Source organism: Hoplias malabaricus, chromosome 17 (genome assembly GCF_029633855.1).
Source record: "Hoplias malabaricus isolate fHopMal1 chromosome 17, fHopMal1.hap1, whole genome shotgun sequence".
Lineage (NCBI taxonomy): Eukaryota > Metazoa > Chordata > Actinopteri > Characiformes > Erythrinidae > Hoplias > Hoplias malabaricus.
In genome coordinates, this window is record NC_089816.1 from 6,621,423 (window position 1) to 6,638,409 (window position 16,987).

At 39.9% G+C, this 16,987-nt stretch overlaps 1 protein-coding gene across 1 annotated transcript in view; it reads left to right on the forward strand.

Annotated features, from left to right (window-relative positions):
- Positions 1–16,987, forward strand: part of fat1b (FAT atypical cadherin 1b) — a 45,620-nt gene that overhangs the window by 14,545 nt on the left and 14,088 nt on the right. Inside the window, 8 exon segments of the mRNA XM_066649918.1 lie at positions 3,449–3,724; positions 3,954–4,164; positions 5,011–5,415; positions 5,593–9,069; positions 9,716–9,912; positions 10,114–10,267; positions 11,752–11,985; positions 16,312–16,701. Of these exon segments, the coding sequence (XP_066506015.1) occupies positions 3,449–3,724; positions 3,954–4,164; positions 5,011–5,415; positions 5,593–9,069; positions 9,716–9,912; positions 10,114–10,267; positions 11,752–11,985; positions 16,312–16,701 (5,344 nt within the window).

Here is a 16,987-nt window from a genome sequence, read left to right on the forward strand (position 1 = left end):
AGATTAACCACAACTCATTCATTCATTCATTATCTGTAACCCTTATCCAATTCAGGGTCGTGGTGGGTCCAGAGCCTACCTGGAATCATTGGGCGCAAGGCGGGAATACACCCTGGAGGGGGCGCCAGTTCTTCAAAGGGCAACACAGACACACACATTCACTCACACACTCACACCTACGGACATTTTTGAGTCGCCAATCCACCTGCAACGTGTGTTTTTGGACTGTGGGAGGAAACCGTAGCACCCGGAGGAAACCCACGCGAACACGGGGAGAACACACCAACTCCTCACAGACAGTCACCCGGAGCGGGAATCAAACCCACAACCTCCAGACCCCTGGAGATGTGTGACTGCGACGTGTGTGATGAGCTCTTCTGAGGTTAAGGAATAGTTTAGTCATGAAAGTTAATGTTGCTAATACTGAATGAACAATAAGTCTTACTTAAATGGCATCATGTTAATTTACTGGCTATTAGCATCTTAGCCTCTATAACATGTATGGTTAACCTGTTCCTTTGTCCTTTTACCTTCTTCAAGAGCCTGGATACATCTGAGAAAATAGATCTGATAACAGAATGACTCGAGTCAATAACACTAATGATGCTGGCAAAGAATAATTGGAAACTAAGTGATTGCATTAATGGCTGCTCCTTTCTACTATTTTTTTTTCCGAAACATTGGCTTGTTCATGCACTTCCTTTTGTAGGTGTAAAATTGCAAGTACCTGTATATGAGTCCACATAATTCATTCATTCATTCATTATCTGTAACCCTTATCCAGTTCAGGGTCGCGGTGGGTCCAGAGCCTACCTGGAATCATTGGGCGCAAGGCGGGAATACACCCTGGAGGGGGCGCCAGGGCAACACAGACACACACACACATTGAGTCCAAATAATTATTTTCTATATTAATTTTATTGTAATTGACAAATGTATAGTTATTGGAAGACCTGCTGGGATTTCAGAAAATGGGGGTAATATATATATATAATTTTTTTTCAAAGATGTCAACAGTATGTGCACATTATTATTCTGAGTATGTGAATATTGTATGGAGCTCTCAGCTGTTTAGCACAGAGCCACAAGTCTGTTTTTGTACTCTTTGTGGTCAGAAGGAACTGTAGTTATAAACATCCAATATTTATAGCTTGGATTTGACTGAGATTAAGGCAACCCATGTACTGCAGTCTCTGTTGCTTTTCATAATGAACACATATCTAGATGTATATACTGTATCTCTGTAATTATTAACAGAGAACAACCATTTAGAAATAATTGTTTACTTTGTATTTTATTAAGGAAGAATTGTTTTTATACAGGGCAGCAAGGTGGTGCAGCAGGTAGTGTCACAGTCACACAGCTCCAGGGACCTGGAGGTTGTGGGTTCAAGTCCCGCTCCGGGTGACTGTCTGTAAGGAGTTGGTGTGTTCTCCCCATAGGTTTCCTCCGGGTGATCCAATTTCCTCCCACATTCCAAAAACACACATTGGTAGGTGGATTGGCGACTCAACAGTGTCCGTAGGTGTGAGTGACTGTGTGAGTGTGTGTCACCCTGTGAAGTACTGGCGCCCCCTTCAGGGTCTGTCCCTGCCTTGTGCCCAGTGATTCCAGGTAGGCTCCGGACCCACCACGACCCTGAACTGGATAAGTGGTTACAGACAGTGAATGGATGAATGAATGTTTTTATTCAGGGCGGCACAGTGGCACAGGAGGTAGTGTCGCTGTCACACAGCTCCAGGGTCCTGTGGTTGTGGGCTTGAGCCCCACTCCGTGTGACTGTCTGTGAGGAGTTTGGTGTGCTGCCCGGTGTCTGCGTGGGTTTCCTCCGGGTGCTCCGATTTCCTCCTACGGTCCAAAAACATGTTGGTAGGTGGATTGGCGACTCAAAAGTGTCCAAAAGTGTGAGTGAAGGTATGAGTGTGTGCTGCACTGTGAGGCACTGGTGCTCTCTCCAGGGTCTGTTCCCCCCTTGCGCTCAGTGATTCTGGGTAGGCTCTAGACCCACCCTGACCATGAAATTAATAAATGGTTACAGACAATGAATGAATTAATTTGTATAAAATCATGATTTAAGTTATAGGAAAAAAATGGTGATGCAGTGACAATAATAATGATCAGGGCTGGGTAATTTAACAGCATGACAAAGACTATTCTTAAATGGTGCAAATATTGCATTACACATTATACTAAAGAGGTACTGTTGTATTATGGGAAACTGCAACACTAGACTTTAGTTTTCAGTGCTTTGCGCACCTTGTTAAGCCAATCAGGTCCAGGTTTTCCTAGAACTCCTTAGGACAAATGTTATGGTTAAATTAGACCAAGACCCCATAATACTGTGAAGTTTTGGGTAACAGGGCCCTGATTAGTTGCAGAAGGTGTGCAAAACTTCTGCACTTTTGCTCTTTTATACTCTGAAGAGCTCAGGCCCTCCAGCAGTGAAGTTATACACCACTGCTCTAATTTCAGCTTCAGACGGTGAGTCCTGTATCATAGTGACTTTGTGTTGTGGTGAGTTCTTCAGTGATGCAGTCCCTCTTTATCCTTTAGTGTCGTGGTGTGGAGGTAGTTCTCCTCGGGCTGTACCTGTGTTTGTCAGCTGAGGTAGTCAGCCTTATCAGGTCACTGTGCGAGACTCATCTATCAGTGGAGGCAGGCTTGCCTGGGGGTGCCAGAGTGATGCGAGGGGGAGAAATGTTTTCTAGAAGCTCGATGTTAGGGCTCTCCACTGCCTTTTCCCTTGATTTTCAGAAAGCTCTAACTCCTCACCCCACCCCCAGGACCGGCCGCTGCTGTTTGTCGAATTGTAATAGGCTCCTTGCAATTGGACGTTTTTCCAGCTCTTTGTAAATCTTATCTGCAACATGCAGCTCAGCAACGACAATATTCACTCGCTATTGTTACTTATCATTAGCAGCCATGCTTTATTTGGTATAATGGTGGGTTTTTTCACACTGTGCCAAAGGAGCTAAAACAACAAAGAGACAGAAGATGTCTCTTAAGCAGTGTGCCATGGGTCTCGCCTTGATTATTCGCATGAGGGGAGAAAATATGAGTGGTGTTGTGCTGTTTTGTTGATGTAAGGCTTCAGTGTTGTACACTACTGTCATGTTTAATACTGAAGTCTTATCAAAATGCTGTAATGTCTTTTTTTTTCATCTTTTGAAAGTGGTTACCCTTTTGTTATCAATGAACCAAAAGCACAAAATCTATCGAAAAGCATGGAAGCTGTAATACAGATAAAGTGTTGAAACTAAATGATTTAAAAAATACATACTATTTTAAGTTTAATTGAGTTATTAATTAATTGAGGTTAGCTATTGTTTGTGTAATAGCAATAAAAATTATAGTGTTCTCAGACTTTGGTATAGTGCTGTACAGTTGTAAATGAAAGAAGTGTCTACCCTTAACATTCATTTACTGTTAATTGTACCCTTTTAAATAGGTCTCAGTTCAAGTTATTGACACCAACGAGCATCGACCCACGTTTGCCCAAGCTAAGTATGAAATCAGCATTCCAGAGGAGATCCAGCCTGGAACAAAAATACTGGAGATCAGTGCTACAGATAAAGACGTGAAGAATAAGCTATTCTATACATTACTGAGCAGCACAGACCCCCACAGCCTCAAGAAGTTCCGTCTAGATCCTGGAACAGGTTTCTTGTACACCACTGACCAGCTGGATCATGAAACCATGCACAGACACACGCTCACTGTAATGGTAAGCCAGAAATAAGACTTAATTTTTCTTTACTTAAATAAAAATAATAAAAATTAGCTAATGATCAGTTGCCTCATAGCTGCTGTCAACTTAAATTATTTAGATGTATTGATTATGTGACACATCTAGTTCAATTATAATGATATGTTTTACTTCAATTCAGAAAACTGTTATTCACTCTTATGAGTAAATGGCACATATGAATATCTGATATTTAACATTGAAACAGGTCAGAGATCAGGATGTTCCAGTCAAACGTAACCTGGTGCAAGTGATTGTCAACGTTGAGGACAGCAATGACCACGCCCCTTGGTTCAGCAGTTCTCAGCACACTGGACGTGTGTTTGAGACAGCTGCTGTTGGTTCAGCCGTGTTACAGGTCACTGCTCAGGACAAAGACAAGGGTCAAAATGCAGAGATTCTCTACAGCATTATGTCTGGTAAGCTGTTCTTCAGCAATATTTAAAACATTTGGCAGAAGCTGTTATCAAGTATGATTTATATCTGTAAACATTTTAGAGGTGGGAGAATGTAATGTTAGGAGTCTTGCCCAAATACTTTTGTTTTCACGAGCACAGAAAACAGTGGTATTTCCCATTACACGATACCATCCACAAAGGTGGGTAAAGGCGAACATTCAAAGGCAAACATGCCATCTTGATGCAATAGTGATTAAATATCTTCCTCCAAACAGCACCTGAGGAGATTGAGACCTTCCAGACTGTTTCGTGTTGGATGTGTGACAAGGAATTATGATCAGGAAATGGCCTAATGATTGCAAACAATGAGTGCGGTAATTACTGCCAAAAACTAATTATGCAGATGAATTACCAGCATTGTCCATCCTCTCTGGAATATCTAATACGATTTGCTCATGTCACTAGACAGAAATTAGTAATAAGAAGGGCTGTAAAATGCATGGATACATCATGATGCTTTGAGCATAACATGGCTCTGCAAACATCAGCTGGAATATTCTCATCAGTAATAATCACTTACAATATTATTCAGTTAAATCAAACTATGCACTTATACAGTGCTGTACAGTACTTTTTAAAAGTTGATTCTCAGATTATATTGAAAAATAATACACCCAAAAAAAAAACAATTCAAATATATTTACTTTTTTTTCCACTTTTGCATTGCATTTTCACTGTGATAAAATATCCAACAGAAATTTGAAGGGCCATTTCCCACAGACCAAATGGTATTTGATTCATTTACCAAAAACCGTAATTCATGCAGATTCACTAATTTGTCATTGATTATTTTGTTATGTCTTACAGGAAATCATGGAAATTCCTTTAGCATAGATCCATTCCTGGGCACCATAAAAGTTGCAGGAGAACTCAACAGTGAGCAAAGAAGTCAGTATGAGCTGGAAGTGAAAGCAACAGATAAAGGAGAACCTCCTTTGAGCGTTTTAACCACTGTCTCTATCACAGTCACTGTCTCTGATAATGCAGAGCCCAGGTTCCAGCCGGGTCTGATCACAGCTGAGATCAGCGAGGCGGCTCCAGCTGGAAGTTTTGTGACCGTGGTCTCAGCCTCCAGTCAGTCATCTGTCTTTTATCAAATCAAAGAAGGAAATGTGAATGGCGCATTTGACATCAATCCAAACTCTGGTACCATTGTCACCCGAAGGAAGCTGGACTATGAGACTCTGTCCTCATATAGATTGGCTGTTCAAGGTACGAACATGGCTGGAATAGCAAGCGAAGTCACAGTGCTCATTCTGCTAAAAGACGAGAACGATAATGCCCCTGTCTTCACCCGAACTGAGTTTGTGGGGTTTATCAGTGAGGCAGCTGCACCCAAGAGTGTGGTTCTGACTAAGGAAAATACTCCGCTTGTTATTCATGCGGTAGATGCTGATGAACATGAAAATGCCAGGCTTGTCTATCAGATTGTGGAGCCATTTGCTCACAACTATTTTGCCATTGATTCTGCTACAGGAGCAATTCAGACAATCAGTGGCCTTGATTATGAGCTGCAGAGCGTGTTCCACCTCACAGTTCAGGCCCATGATACGGGCCTTCCACACTTATTTACCCGACATGTCGCCAGTGTGACTATCTACGTCACTGATGTCAACGACTGTGCCCCGAGATTCAGTCAAGATTCCTTCGAAACAACCTTGCTAATACCCACATACAATGGGGTGAAAGTGATCTTGCTAAACGCCACAGATGATGACTCCCCACCCAATTCTAAACTGCTGTTCTCTATTGCAGATGGCAATATTGGGAGCAAGTTCAGAATTGATCCTCTTTCAGGTGAGATTTTTGTTCAGAATGCCACACAGCTGCGCAGCAGATACATTCTCAGCATCAGGGTCTCTGATGGAAGATTTACTAACACGGCAACTATGAAAATAAAGGTTAGCGACAACAAAGATCACAGCCTGAAATTCACCCAGGAAATATTTACTGCCTCCATACAAGAGAACTCATCAGAGAGGGAAACCCTGGCCGTTATTGCTGCAGTCGGGCACAAAATGAACGAACCTTTGTTTTACACAATTCTCAATCCTGATGAGAGATTTGATATAGGTCGTACATCTGGTGTTCTCTTTACCACTGGAGTACCATTTGATCGTGAGGAACAGGATATGATTGAGATAATTGTGGAGGTTACAAAAGAACAAAGAGAAGCAGGAACAGCCCATGTTCCTGTAAAAGTCACAGTTGAAGATGCGAATGACAATGCACCTGTGTTTCTGGACCTACCCTACAGTTCTGTTGCTCAGATGGATGCTGAAGTGGGAACTATTTTCAGGCAGGTAACTGCAGTGGACAGTGACCTTGACAGAAATTCTGAGATTAAGTACTATTTCAAGGGGCATGAGGAATATTTTCAGATAAGTCTCACTGGAGAAATCTCCCTGAAGAGTCCATTTGAACAGGAATGTCTCAACAAAAGATATATGGTTAGTATTATTGCAGAGGATGGAGGTGACCCGGCCCTTTCTTCAACAGCAGAAATGACTATAACTGTAGTGAGCAAAGCCACTCCTGTGTTTGAGAGGCCTTTTTATAAGATTGAAATTCCAGAGGATGTGCAGTTATATACTCCTGTTGTACAGGTCCTGGCTAATGAGTCTGTTGGAACTCGCACTGTGTACAGGATCTGTGAGGGAGACCCATTTGGTCACTTTTCTATTGATTTTAACACTGGAGTCATAGAGGTTATTCAGCCGTTGGACTATGAGACTCACCCTGCACACAGGTTAAGCATTCAAGCAATGGATTCTCTAACTGGAGCCCACTCTGAAGTTTTTGTGGATATCATTTTAGAGGATGTCAATGACAATGTGCCTATGTTCGATTTGAAGTCATATAATATCAGTATCTCTGAGTCTGCCATGGTGGGTACCTCAGTATTACAAGTGTCAGCCACAGACTTGGATACTGGGAGATACAGTGAAATATTCTATCAGTTGTATACCAAAAATGGGACTATTTCAGATCACTTCAGAATAGATTGTCAAAGTGGAGTCATCTGGACTACTGCTCTCCTGGACTATGAAACAGAAAAGAAGTATGAGCTAATTGTGAAAGCTTTGGATGGAGTTGCTTCCCACCTATATAGAGAGGTCACAGTGCTGGTACATGTTACTGATCTAAATGATAACCCACCTGTATTCACACAGCAACATTACAATGCCACTATCAGTGAGCATTCTCTTCCAGGTCATTTTGTGGCCTGCGTCCAGGCATCTGATGCTGATAGCATTGATACAGGAAAGCTGAAGTTCTCTTTCCTTTCAGGAAATGAAGACAGTGTCTTTGGCATTGATAAGAGCAGTGGGGAAATTGTCATTTCAAGCCGTCAAAGGTTACTGGGGACTCACTATAACTTAATTGTGTTCACCACTGATGGTGTTTTCACAGCTTTGTCTGAAGTACAAGTCAAGGTCATCAGCGCAAATCAACACAGTCCATCTTTTACACAGGACGAGTATATTATTGAACTTCTAGAGAACTCCACTGTGGGCACATTTGTTACACAGGTGGAAGTCCTTGATAAAGATCCTGGAATATACGGTCATGTTACATTATTTATAGAAAATGATTTTGCCAGAGACAAATTCACTTTAAATAACGATGGTCAGATTCACACCGCTGAAACCTTTGATAGAGAGAACCCAATGGAGAAGGTGATCCATATGAACATACTGGCTAAGGACGGAGGAGGAAAAGTCGGCTTTTGCACAGTCACTGTAATTCTCTCTGATGTCAATGACAATGCTCCACAGTTCAGGTTTTCTGAGTATAAAGCTGCAGTCCTGAGGGATGTTCCAAGTGGCACGACCGTGATCAAAATATCAGCTGTAGATGAGGATGAAGGCAGTAATGCTGACATCATTTATGTAATCGACTCCGATATTAAACACTTTGAAATAGATCCCCTTAGTGGGGAAGTTGTCACAAAAGGAAGTCTAACGGAACTTGAAAATGGCCTGTACTCATTCTATGTGAAGGCTAAAGATTCTGGGAGCCCTCCAAGGCAGTCTGTTATCCAGGTTTCAATTAAAGTGCTTCCTTCTGATTTGCCCAGGGCCAAGTTTGCTGAAGGATTGCTTCGGCTGGAACTTGCTGAGGATCTCCCTGTAGGGACAGAGATAGATGTCATCGAGTCTGAAAGAAAATGGCCTGTGATCTATAGCCTTATAAGAGGAAACACCCCCGTGAGTAACAAAGATGATGTCTTTGTCATAAACAGCAACACTGGAAAGCTTAAACTAACAACACGACTAGACTATGAAGCTACCAAATTTTATCAGCTTGCAATCCAAGTTCAAGGCGCTGAAGAGGGCTTGGAGTTCTTCTCGGTTATAGACGTGGATATACACTTGAAGGATGTGAATGACAATAGACCACAGTTTGACTCTTTCCCTTACATGTCTTTTGTTGCCGAGAATTTACCAAAAGGTACTTTGGTGGTCCAGGTGAGGGCTACTGATCTGGATTCTGGAGTGAACAGTCAGGTCACTTACAGCCTGGATGAGAACCAAGAGATTCCTGATATTCTGGAGCTGTTTGCGGTGGACAGTGATACAGGTTGGATCACCACTATGGCAGAGTTAGACAGAGAAAAGAGAAACAGATACAGAATAACAGTCATTGCCAGAGACAGTGCTCCAGAGATCCAGCTGACTGGCTCCACCATTGTGGAGGTTACAGTGGTGGATTCAAATGACAACCCTCCGGTCTTTACAAAAGAAGTGTACAAGACAATGGTGAAGGAAGATGAATCCGCACCGGGTACCATTATAGCTGTCCTGGCCACCTCTGACTTGGACAGTGAGGAGGTCAACAGGAGGTACATTTGCTTCATCACAGGTAAGACTTCACTCATATTAAATTTAAAGTTTTCAGAAGGCTACACAATGCTTTTACAAGGTCTTTATGTCATGTGACAAGTCCTGATATGATCAGTTCAATAAAGTACTCTCTCAATGTTTTTGAAAGTAAAAACTTGAGCTATGTTCAAATTAAAATAAATAAATATAATTATAAAATAATATAAAATATTTAAAATTGACTAAGGTAAACTTTGAATTGAATTAAGCCAGAGATGCCTAGGTATTATTGCAAAGCATGTCCTTCAGGACAAATTTAATAAGATTAATAAGACTTTGAGTTAGTCAACAGGAAAATATATCCCCATGCTTAGAACCCTGCAGTGTTGCTGAAAGAGTTGTGTTGCAGAAGATGAATAATCAGGTATAAAAGTGTTCTATTATGGTGAAGGTGAAATTCAGTGGAGAGAAGTTGATTAGAGAAATTTTAAGTTCACTGGGTTTCATTAGTTTAATTAAATTGCTTGCTGGTAAGTGTTTATCTTGTCAGCAGTGAGAAATAAGATCCCAGACCTATTTAAAGTGCTGGTAAATGTTATGCTATAAGGATTTTAATATCTTACAGACTTGCTTTTTCATTTCCCTTAAGCCAAAGCTACTTTAAGCATTTTTGTGTGTGTTTTCAGGTGGAGACCCTTGGGCCCAGTTTAATCTGGAATATGTGGACAGTGATTGTGTTGTTGTGACAGCCAAAATACTGGACAGAGAGGACAGAGAACACTACATCTTGAACATAACAGCCACAGATGGGGCATATATTGCAAGGACTGCTGTAGAACTTACAGTCCTTGATGCAAATGACAACAGCCCAGTGTGTGAAAAGGTACCTTTTATAGCCTTTATTTAGGAAAATAGTCCTGTGTTGGGCTTGTTGCCAGGACAGCTGCCAAATAAGATAGAGAGCTATTCGAACACCATGCAAAACATGGCATAACACATGCAGCTGTGTGCGGAGGAGTGCTCGATTTCATACATTTTTTTCAGAAATGTCTCTGGTATTAGCCTCAGTCCTATTGTATTATAGGGTCTCTATACTGGGATGGTGCCAGAAAATGCCCCAAGAGGAAAATTCATCCTACAGGTCTCTGCGTCTGATCCAGATCTCCAGTCAAATGCTGAAATTGCCTACCGACTTACTGGAGATGGAGCTGAATCATTCCAAATAGACTCTGCCACAGGTAAAAAAGCAGCCTCTTAGCATGCATGATATGTTTTCACTGAAGCACAATGAAGAAAATGTACCACGAAGGGGTGTAAAAAAAAAAAAGCTGCAGTTCACATACAGAGGTAAAGCCATATGTTTATATGACACTATATGTTTATAAAATGACACTAAATGACAGCCTTCATTTTTGTATCTTCATCAATTAACTAGACTCTAAATATAAAGCATTAACATAGCTTTGTGTAACAATCTGGATCGGAACTATGTTTCACTTTCCATTTAATTAATTTCCATTATAATAGGCAGATATTTCTAAGGATATACAGCACTGTGCAAAAGTGTTAGGCACCAGAGATTATGAGATTTAAAAAGCTATTTATCTGAGCAGTGAGTGTTTATTTGCTAAAAACAAACAACATATAACACCCAACATTACAATAAAACCAAATAACATTATTCCAGTGAGTGTGATATTCTGTGTGTGAATGTGTTGCTTTAAAATTTTCCAAATCTCTCCTCGTGGCACTTGAGGTTATCATCCATTACCAAATGTTACCGGTTAATAAATAGATAAAATAAAAATAAAAAGATTTCAAGTAATGTGTGCTGATGATTTAACAAATTCATGCAGTCAACGAGAATCTGAACAAAACATTCTTCTTCAAACTCACAGCTTACTCTTATTTATTTATTTTTATATTATTATTTTTTTGCATTTACTGTGATTATTTATAACTTTATACAAGCACCACACTTACTGAGAAGGCATTAGTTTAAATATATGTAATTACCTTAGGTGCCTAAGACCTCTGCACAGTGCTGTAGTTCTGAAATTAGATGCGAGATAATAAAACACTTGAATGATAAAGGGGGAAATCAAAGGGAAATTAGTGAAAAATATGAATAGGTAAAAAAAAAATACTCTTATCATCAATTCAGCAGCTGCTAGACTACAGCCAAACTATGGTTTCTTCCACTGAGCAGCAACTTTCAGTTTGTGTGCTGTGTAATCCCAAATCATCCCATTATTTTCAGTCTCCATGAAAAAATCCACAGTAATATACACACCTTACTAAAAAAAGCAGTTGGTGGTTCTGAATGTTTTTTTAATAAGCTTGGGGTTGCAGTATGGTGCAACAGGTAGTGTCGATGATACAGAGCTCCAGGGTTTTAGTGTTGTGTGTTCAAAGACCTTCTTTGGTCACAGACTGTCTTTGTGAGTTTGCTGTGTTCTCCATGTGTCTACGTGGGTGTCCTCCGGGTACTCTGGTTTCCATCTAAAATCCACAAACATGTTGGTAGGTCGGAAAGTGTCCATAGGTGTGAGTGAATATCTAAGTTTGTGATTCTCTGTGATGTCCATGGTGTGTTCTTGCCTTGAGCCCAGTGATTCTGGGCAGGCTTCGGACCCAACTCGAGACCGAACAGGATGAAGCTGTTAAAGGAAATGAATGAATGATGTAATTAGCTTAACATAATTTCATATTTTTCTTCAAGGAACCATAAGGACATTGCTGCCCCTGGACCGGGAGGAGAGAGATGTGTATAATCTGACTGTGCAGGCAGTGGATGGAGGAAATCGCTCCTGTCAGACTGATGTTGTTATCATTGTGGAAGATGTTAATGATAATGCACCTACGTTTACTTCAGACCTGTACTCAATTAGTGTATTTGATAGCACACAGCCCGGAGCATATCTGGCCCGTCTACAGGCAAAAGATGCTGATAATGGTAAGAAAACCTGATTCATACTTTACAGTCAGTCGTTAGGCTTGTTCGACTTAACCCAGCACTGCTCAGACTGATCACTGCCTGGGTCTATGCAGTGATTGTCGGTTATTTTTTTTGTCCGATTGTATGTTGGTGCACAGTCATGTCACAATGATATATTCCATTATAATCTTGCAAGGGTGAGGTGGCTGAAGGTTTCAGAACCTGTATGTACACTAATATTGCAATGCTCTCTCATAGCATTAGTTAATTATTTACTTTGTTATTTTAATTATGATTTATTTCATGTCATGAAATGCAGTGACATCTGCCAGAATTCACATGGGGTGCAGGTGGCTACTGTTCGTCTTGAGGGTTCTTTTCTACCCTCCATTTCCCACCCAGCTACTCCTACTGACCACCAAGGCGAGGTGCAGTTCATCTTGAACAAGCCTCCAATGATTTTTCTGCAATGATTCTTATTAACATTATAAAACAGGCATTATACTGACACAATGTGGCATGGATGTATCATGGAGTCTGTATTAACCCTATTTTATGTTGGCCATACTGTGGCGGACCCAATCTATGGAGTAGAAACTGGTTCAGGGATTTTAAGGCAGTTTGATGCTCTTGAGCAGCAATTTGAGTTTAGAAAATGTAAAATAACTAAATCAATCACTCTTATATTTTGCAGCTAATTACTGCTTTAAAGCTCTCTACTACAGAAATTGCTTTCTTACATTTTGTTTGGTTGCTTCTCAAACATAGCTTGTAAATACAATCAGAGAAATGCAGATAAACTCTCACTTAATGCCACTTTTCTGTCCTTAAATAGAAGAGGAAACATTGTAGTTGACAAAAGCAGGTAGACAGAGAATATAAACTCAACAGAAATTAGATTTAATTACAAAATTACCAATGGTTTAACACCTCTAATAGTCAACAGTGTTGTTGAGGTTGTTGTGTTTTTCTAGATATGGAATTCGTGTTGTTTTGATATAATAGTAAAGAATAGAAATTGAGGCGCTAGTGATACACATATATGCTTGCTGCTGAGGGTGATTGATTGGAGCAGTTTGTGGTCATATGTTGCTTGTTGTGTGCTGTCTTTTGTTGGGAGAGACACTCTGCTCACAGCAGCATTCCTGTCCAGCCTTGTCCAGAAAATAATCTCCCACCATGTGCTCACTTCCTGCAAAGAGAACAATCACTGTTTTATACCAGGCCAGGTTCAGGCTGAGATGGTGAGATTAGAAGTGTGTTAAAGAAGTGATCAGTCGATTTATCACCAAAAGTATACTCATGAATATTCATTAAACTTATTATTTATTATTTTGTAGCTTTTATTCAATGAAGTTCAGATTAAATGGCTTTGTAGGACCTGAATTAACCAGTATGTTCTCCATTAATTGGGTCCACCACATAAGGACAGCCATGTTTAATGTAGTTCTAGTACAGAATCTCTGATACATTGAGGCCTCTTAAATGTCAGTATATTTGCTGATTCATAACATAAGGAAGAATCACTGAAATAAGTACTGATTGCACCTGTAAAGCTGAGACTAGTTTCCTGTCTACTATTTGACAGACATTAAAATGAATTATTTTGAATTATTAAGTGGGTGGCACCAATCCAATACCAGATGTCAGTATCAGACCAATATCAGCATAAAATACTGCATGTAACATTGGAGGGTAATTAATGTAAAGTCATTTTTTTTGTACCTTGTCTAGCCTTAAACAATACACACTTGCATTTGTAATGGCATTCCATTACATGTTGAATGAGTAGTTTGAACATGCTACATTATTTTAGTTATTAAAATTAAATGATCAGATACGAAGAACAATGCTGACATAAAGTACTTCTAATATCACCAGTATCTTAAGCCTACTAAACCTATTAGAGGTGGTTTGCATTTAAATAAAGCACAATTTTTTGCAGCTTCTAAGTAGTTTTAAAAGAAAAAATTATTTAATATTAGCAAATGAAAAAAATATCATTTTAAATACTTACTTGTAACTTAAATGTTTCACTGTTCGTTTTTCCTCAGTATCTGAATATTTAATACTACTTTGATTCATAGGCTTTTCTATCAATTAAGCTTTGTGTAAAGTCTGAGTGTCTTTACTGAAGCTCACAGGAAACTTGATCGATGTGTGTTGTCTGTGCTTAGAGGAAGTTATATGCTCACATTCCATCCTCATTACATCCATTCTCTTTAAAGCCTGCCATCATTTGGAATCTTGTCTTTTTCACAAACACCATTGTGTGCACTAATCACCGGTGTAAACAAGTGCCCGGGCGGACGCCTCTAATCACAGCGTCATTCTTCTCGCTCATGTTCGCCAGTTTGGAGTGGATTAAAATGAACAGCATTTTTTTTATGAATGTTTGTTGATGGGACTGGAGATTGCTAAGTGATTAGGCTCAATTCATTCAGCTGTCAACAGAGACATTTCTGCAGCAGAAATTAGTCAGATGCAATTGGGCTGGACAACAGAGCAGCACTGACTACTTGTACTGCAAAGAAATAATGAACACATGGCCAGAAGTGTGTGCTTGATCTTAAACCCTTAATTAGAAGCAAACAAATCACATTTATTTTTGTTTGCCACTTTATTGGAAACCCTTGCCTTTCATGTCCACCTTGCATGGGTGTGGCCGAGTGCGGAATAGATTGGCCAGCTTCTAGCCTTTCATATTCTGACCATTATAACTAGAGTATACAGACTGTACTTGACAACAGATGGGTTCCAATGTCTGCACCAATCTGTTCTGTACATATTCAACCAATAAGTTGTGTTTCAATAATGTGTCCATTAAGGGACATAATTACATTTATGGACAAATGCATACTTCTGGTGATGTGATCATCATTTTGTTGTTGATCTGTTGTTGCTGTTGTGTCAGTTGTCAGTGTTGCTCAGTTGTGCTGCACTGACTGATTTCTCCTGCTGACATTTCTTGTTAATGGCTGAATAAATTGTCTGTTACTTAGCAATCAAGGGAATAGTTTGGAAAAATGTAAATACAGTAACACTTTATAATACGTGTACTTTCTCAATAATTAGTGTAACTTCTCCATAAGAATCAGTTCATATTACTGAGCGGCGTAAGCGGTATCTATTTGTCCTATGATGGTGAGCAACCAAAGTGTCAGGAACGCCCAGATTGACGGAGGTGGACACTTGCTAAAACACAATGACTAACTTTATTTACAACAGAAGATAACAATACAGAGACAGATTAAGATAACTAGACAGAATACTTAAAGAAAGAAAACATAGACTGAGAGACAGATACTTAAGAGACAGACAGAGAACTAAACAGAGACCTAGACATGGAGAGCTAAATAAATACCTGGACAAGGAGAACTAGACAAACAAACCTAGACAGAAAGCTAAAACAGACAAACCTAATGAGAACTCAAAGCACATGGAAGAAACAGACAGACCAGACAGATACACAGGGAGCTGAACCAAATCAAGGAACAGACAAGCAAACATGGACCGACTCCAAGAACCAACAAGACAGACATGCAAACATGGAATGTCCAACAAACACACACAGAGACAAGGGAACTTAAATGCACACCACAGACAAGAAACACCTGGGACAGCTAATGAGAGGGCAGGGTAACAAATGAGACACGGATGAGGAGGAGGAACAAAGGCGGGACTAGGGCGGAGACTTGAACAATAACATACAGAGCCATGTGCTAAATGAGTAACCATTGGGGCACCAGAAATTACAATGTAACTTATTTGAATAGCAGGTTATTTAGTGAGACACAATGATGTTTATATGAAATTTATATTATGTATCAACATTCAAATATATATATATTTTGGTCGTATATCACTTGCCATATTAACTGAAATTCTATTAATACCAATATTGTATCATTTAGAAGCATTGGTTCAAACATGAAGCTTTACCAATGGTATATGTCCAGAATACAATACCAAGAATCCTTGTTTAAGACTCCTAACTCTACATTAGCCTATCTCTGTAACATAATAAACACAAATATATATATATTTCTAATAAGTAATTTCAGTTGATTTCACCTGACCTCAGTAATCCTGGTTTAAGGCAATTAAATTCTCACATCAGTGTTTCAACACCTAGTGGAAAGACTTATGTAAGTAGTAGAGGCTGCTACTGCAACAAAGGAGGACAAAATCCCTATTATGCACTTGATTGAAGAAGAAACACTGGGCAAATTGGTGTCTACAAACTTTGAGCCTTGCACGTAGTACATAATGCTGCCACTTCAAATCCAGGCTTTTGTAATCAATATCTAATCATCATTTTAATGACCTGTTCTTTGTTTAAAGGGCTGAATAGTAAAATCAGCTATACACTGGAGGACTCTGCTGGAGGTGTGTTTTCTATTGAGGAGCAGTCAGGAATCATCAGCTTGGTGAAACCTGTGAGTGGACAGGTGAAGACAGTGTACAGGCTGCGAGTACGAGCTGCTGACCATGGCTCTCCCCAGACATTGTATGCTCTGTGCTGTGTGGAGGTGACTGTACTAGATGCCTACCACCACCCTCCAGTGTTTGAGCACAGGGAGTATGTTTCCACAGTTCCTGAAGATGTTGCTGTGGGGTCCCTGTTGCTGAGCATTTTTGCTGCTACCAGTGATCCACAGAGGAACTCTCAGACAAGGTACTCCATCATCAGCGGCAATGAGCTGGGGACCTTCAGCATGGATTCACACAAAGGTACCCATGTGTAAAAAATGTGTTCCAAGTTATGTCAAATATTGACTTTTTTTTTAAATGCTGAATTGTCTTTTTAGATACAAAGTACTGTATGTAATTAGCTTGTACTCACTCACTAACTTTACTATAACACAGTACAGTGAGTAATTGGCATACTGTAGTGTATATCATATTTTTCGTATTTCTGTTATTATGGGGACATCTTGTGGGGAAATCCATTTACAAACTTTACAACACACACTTACACACACCTGTCTTGCCCTTAATGCTTCACACATTCGAATTT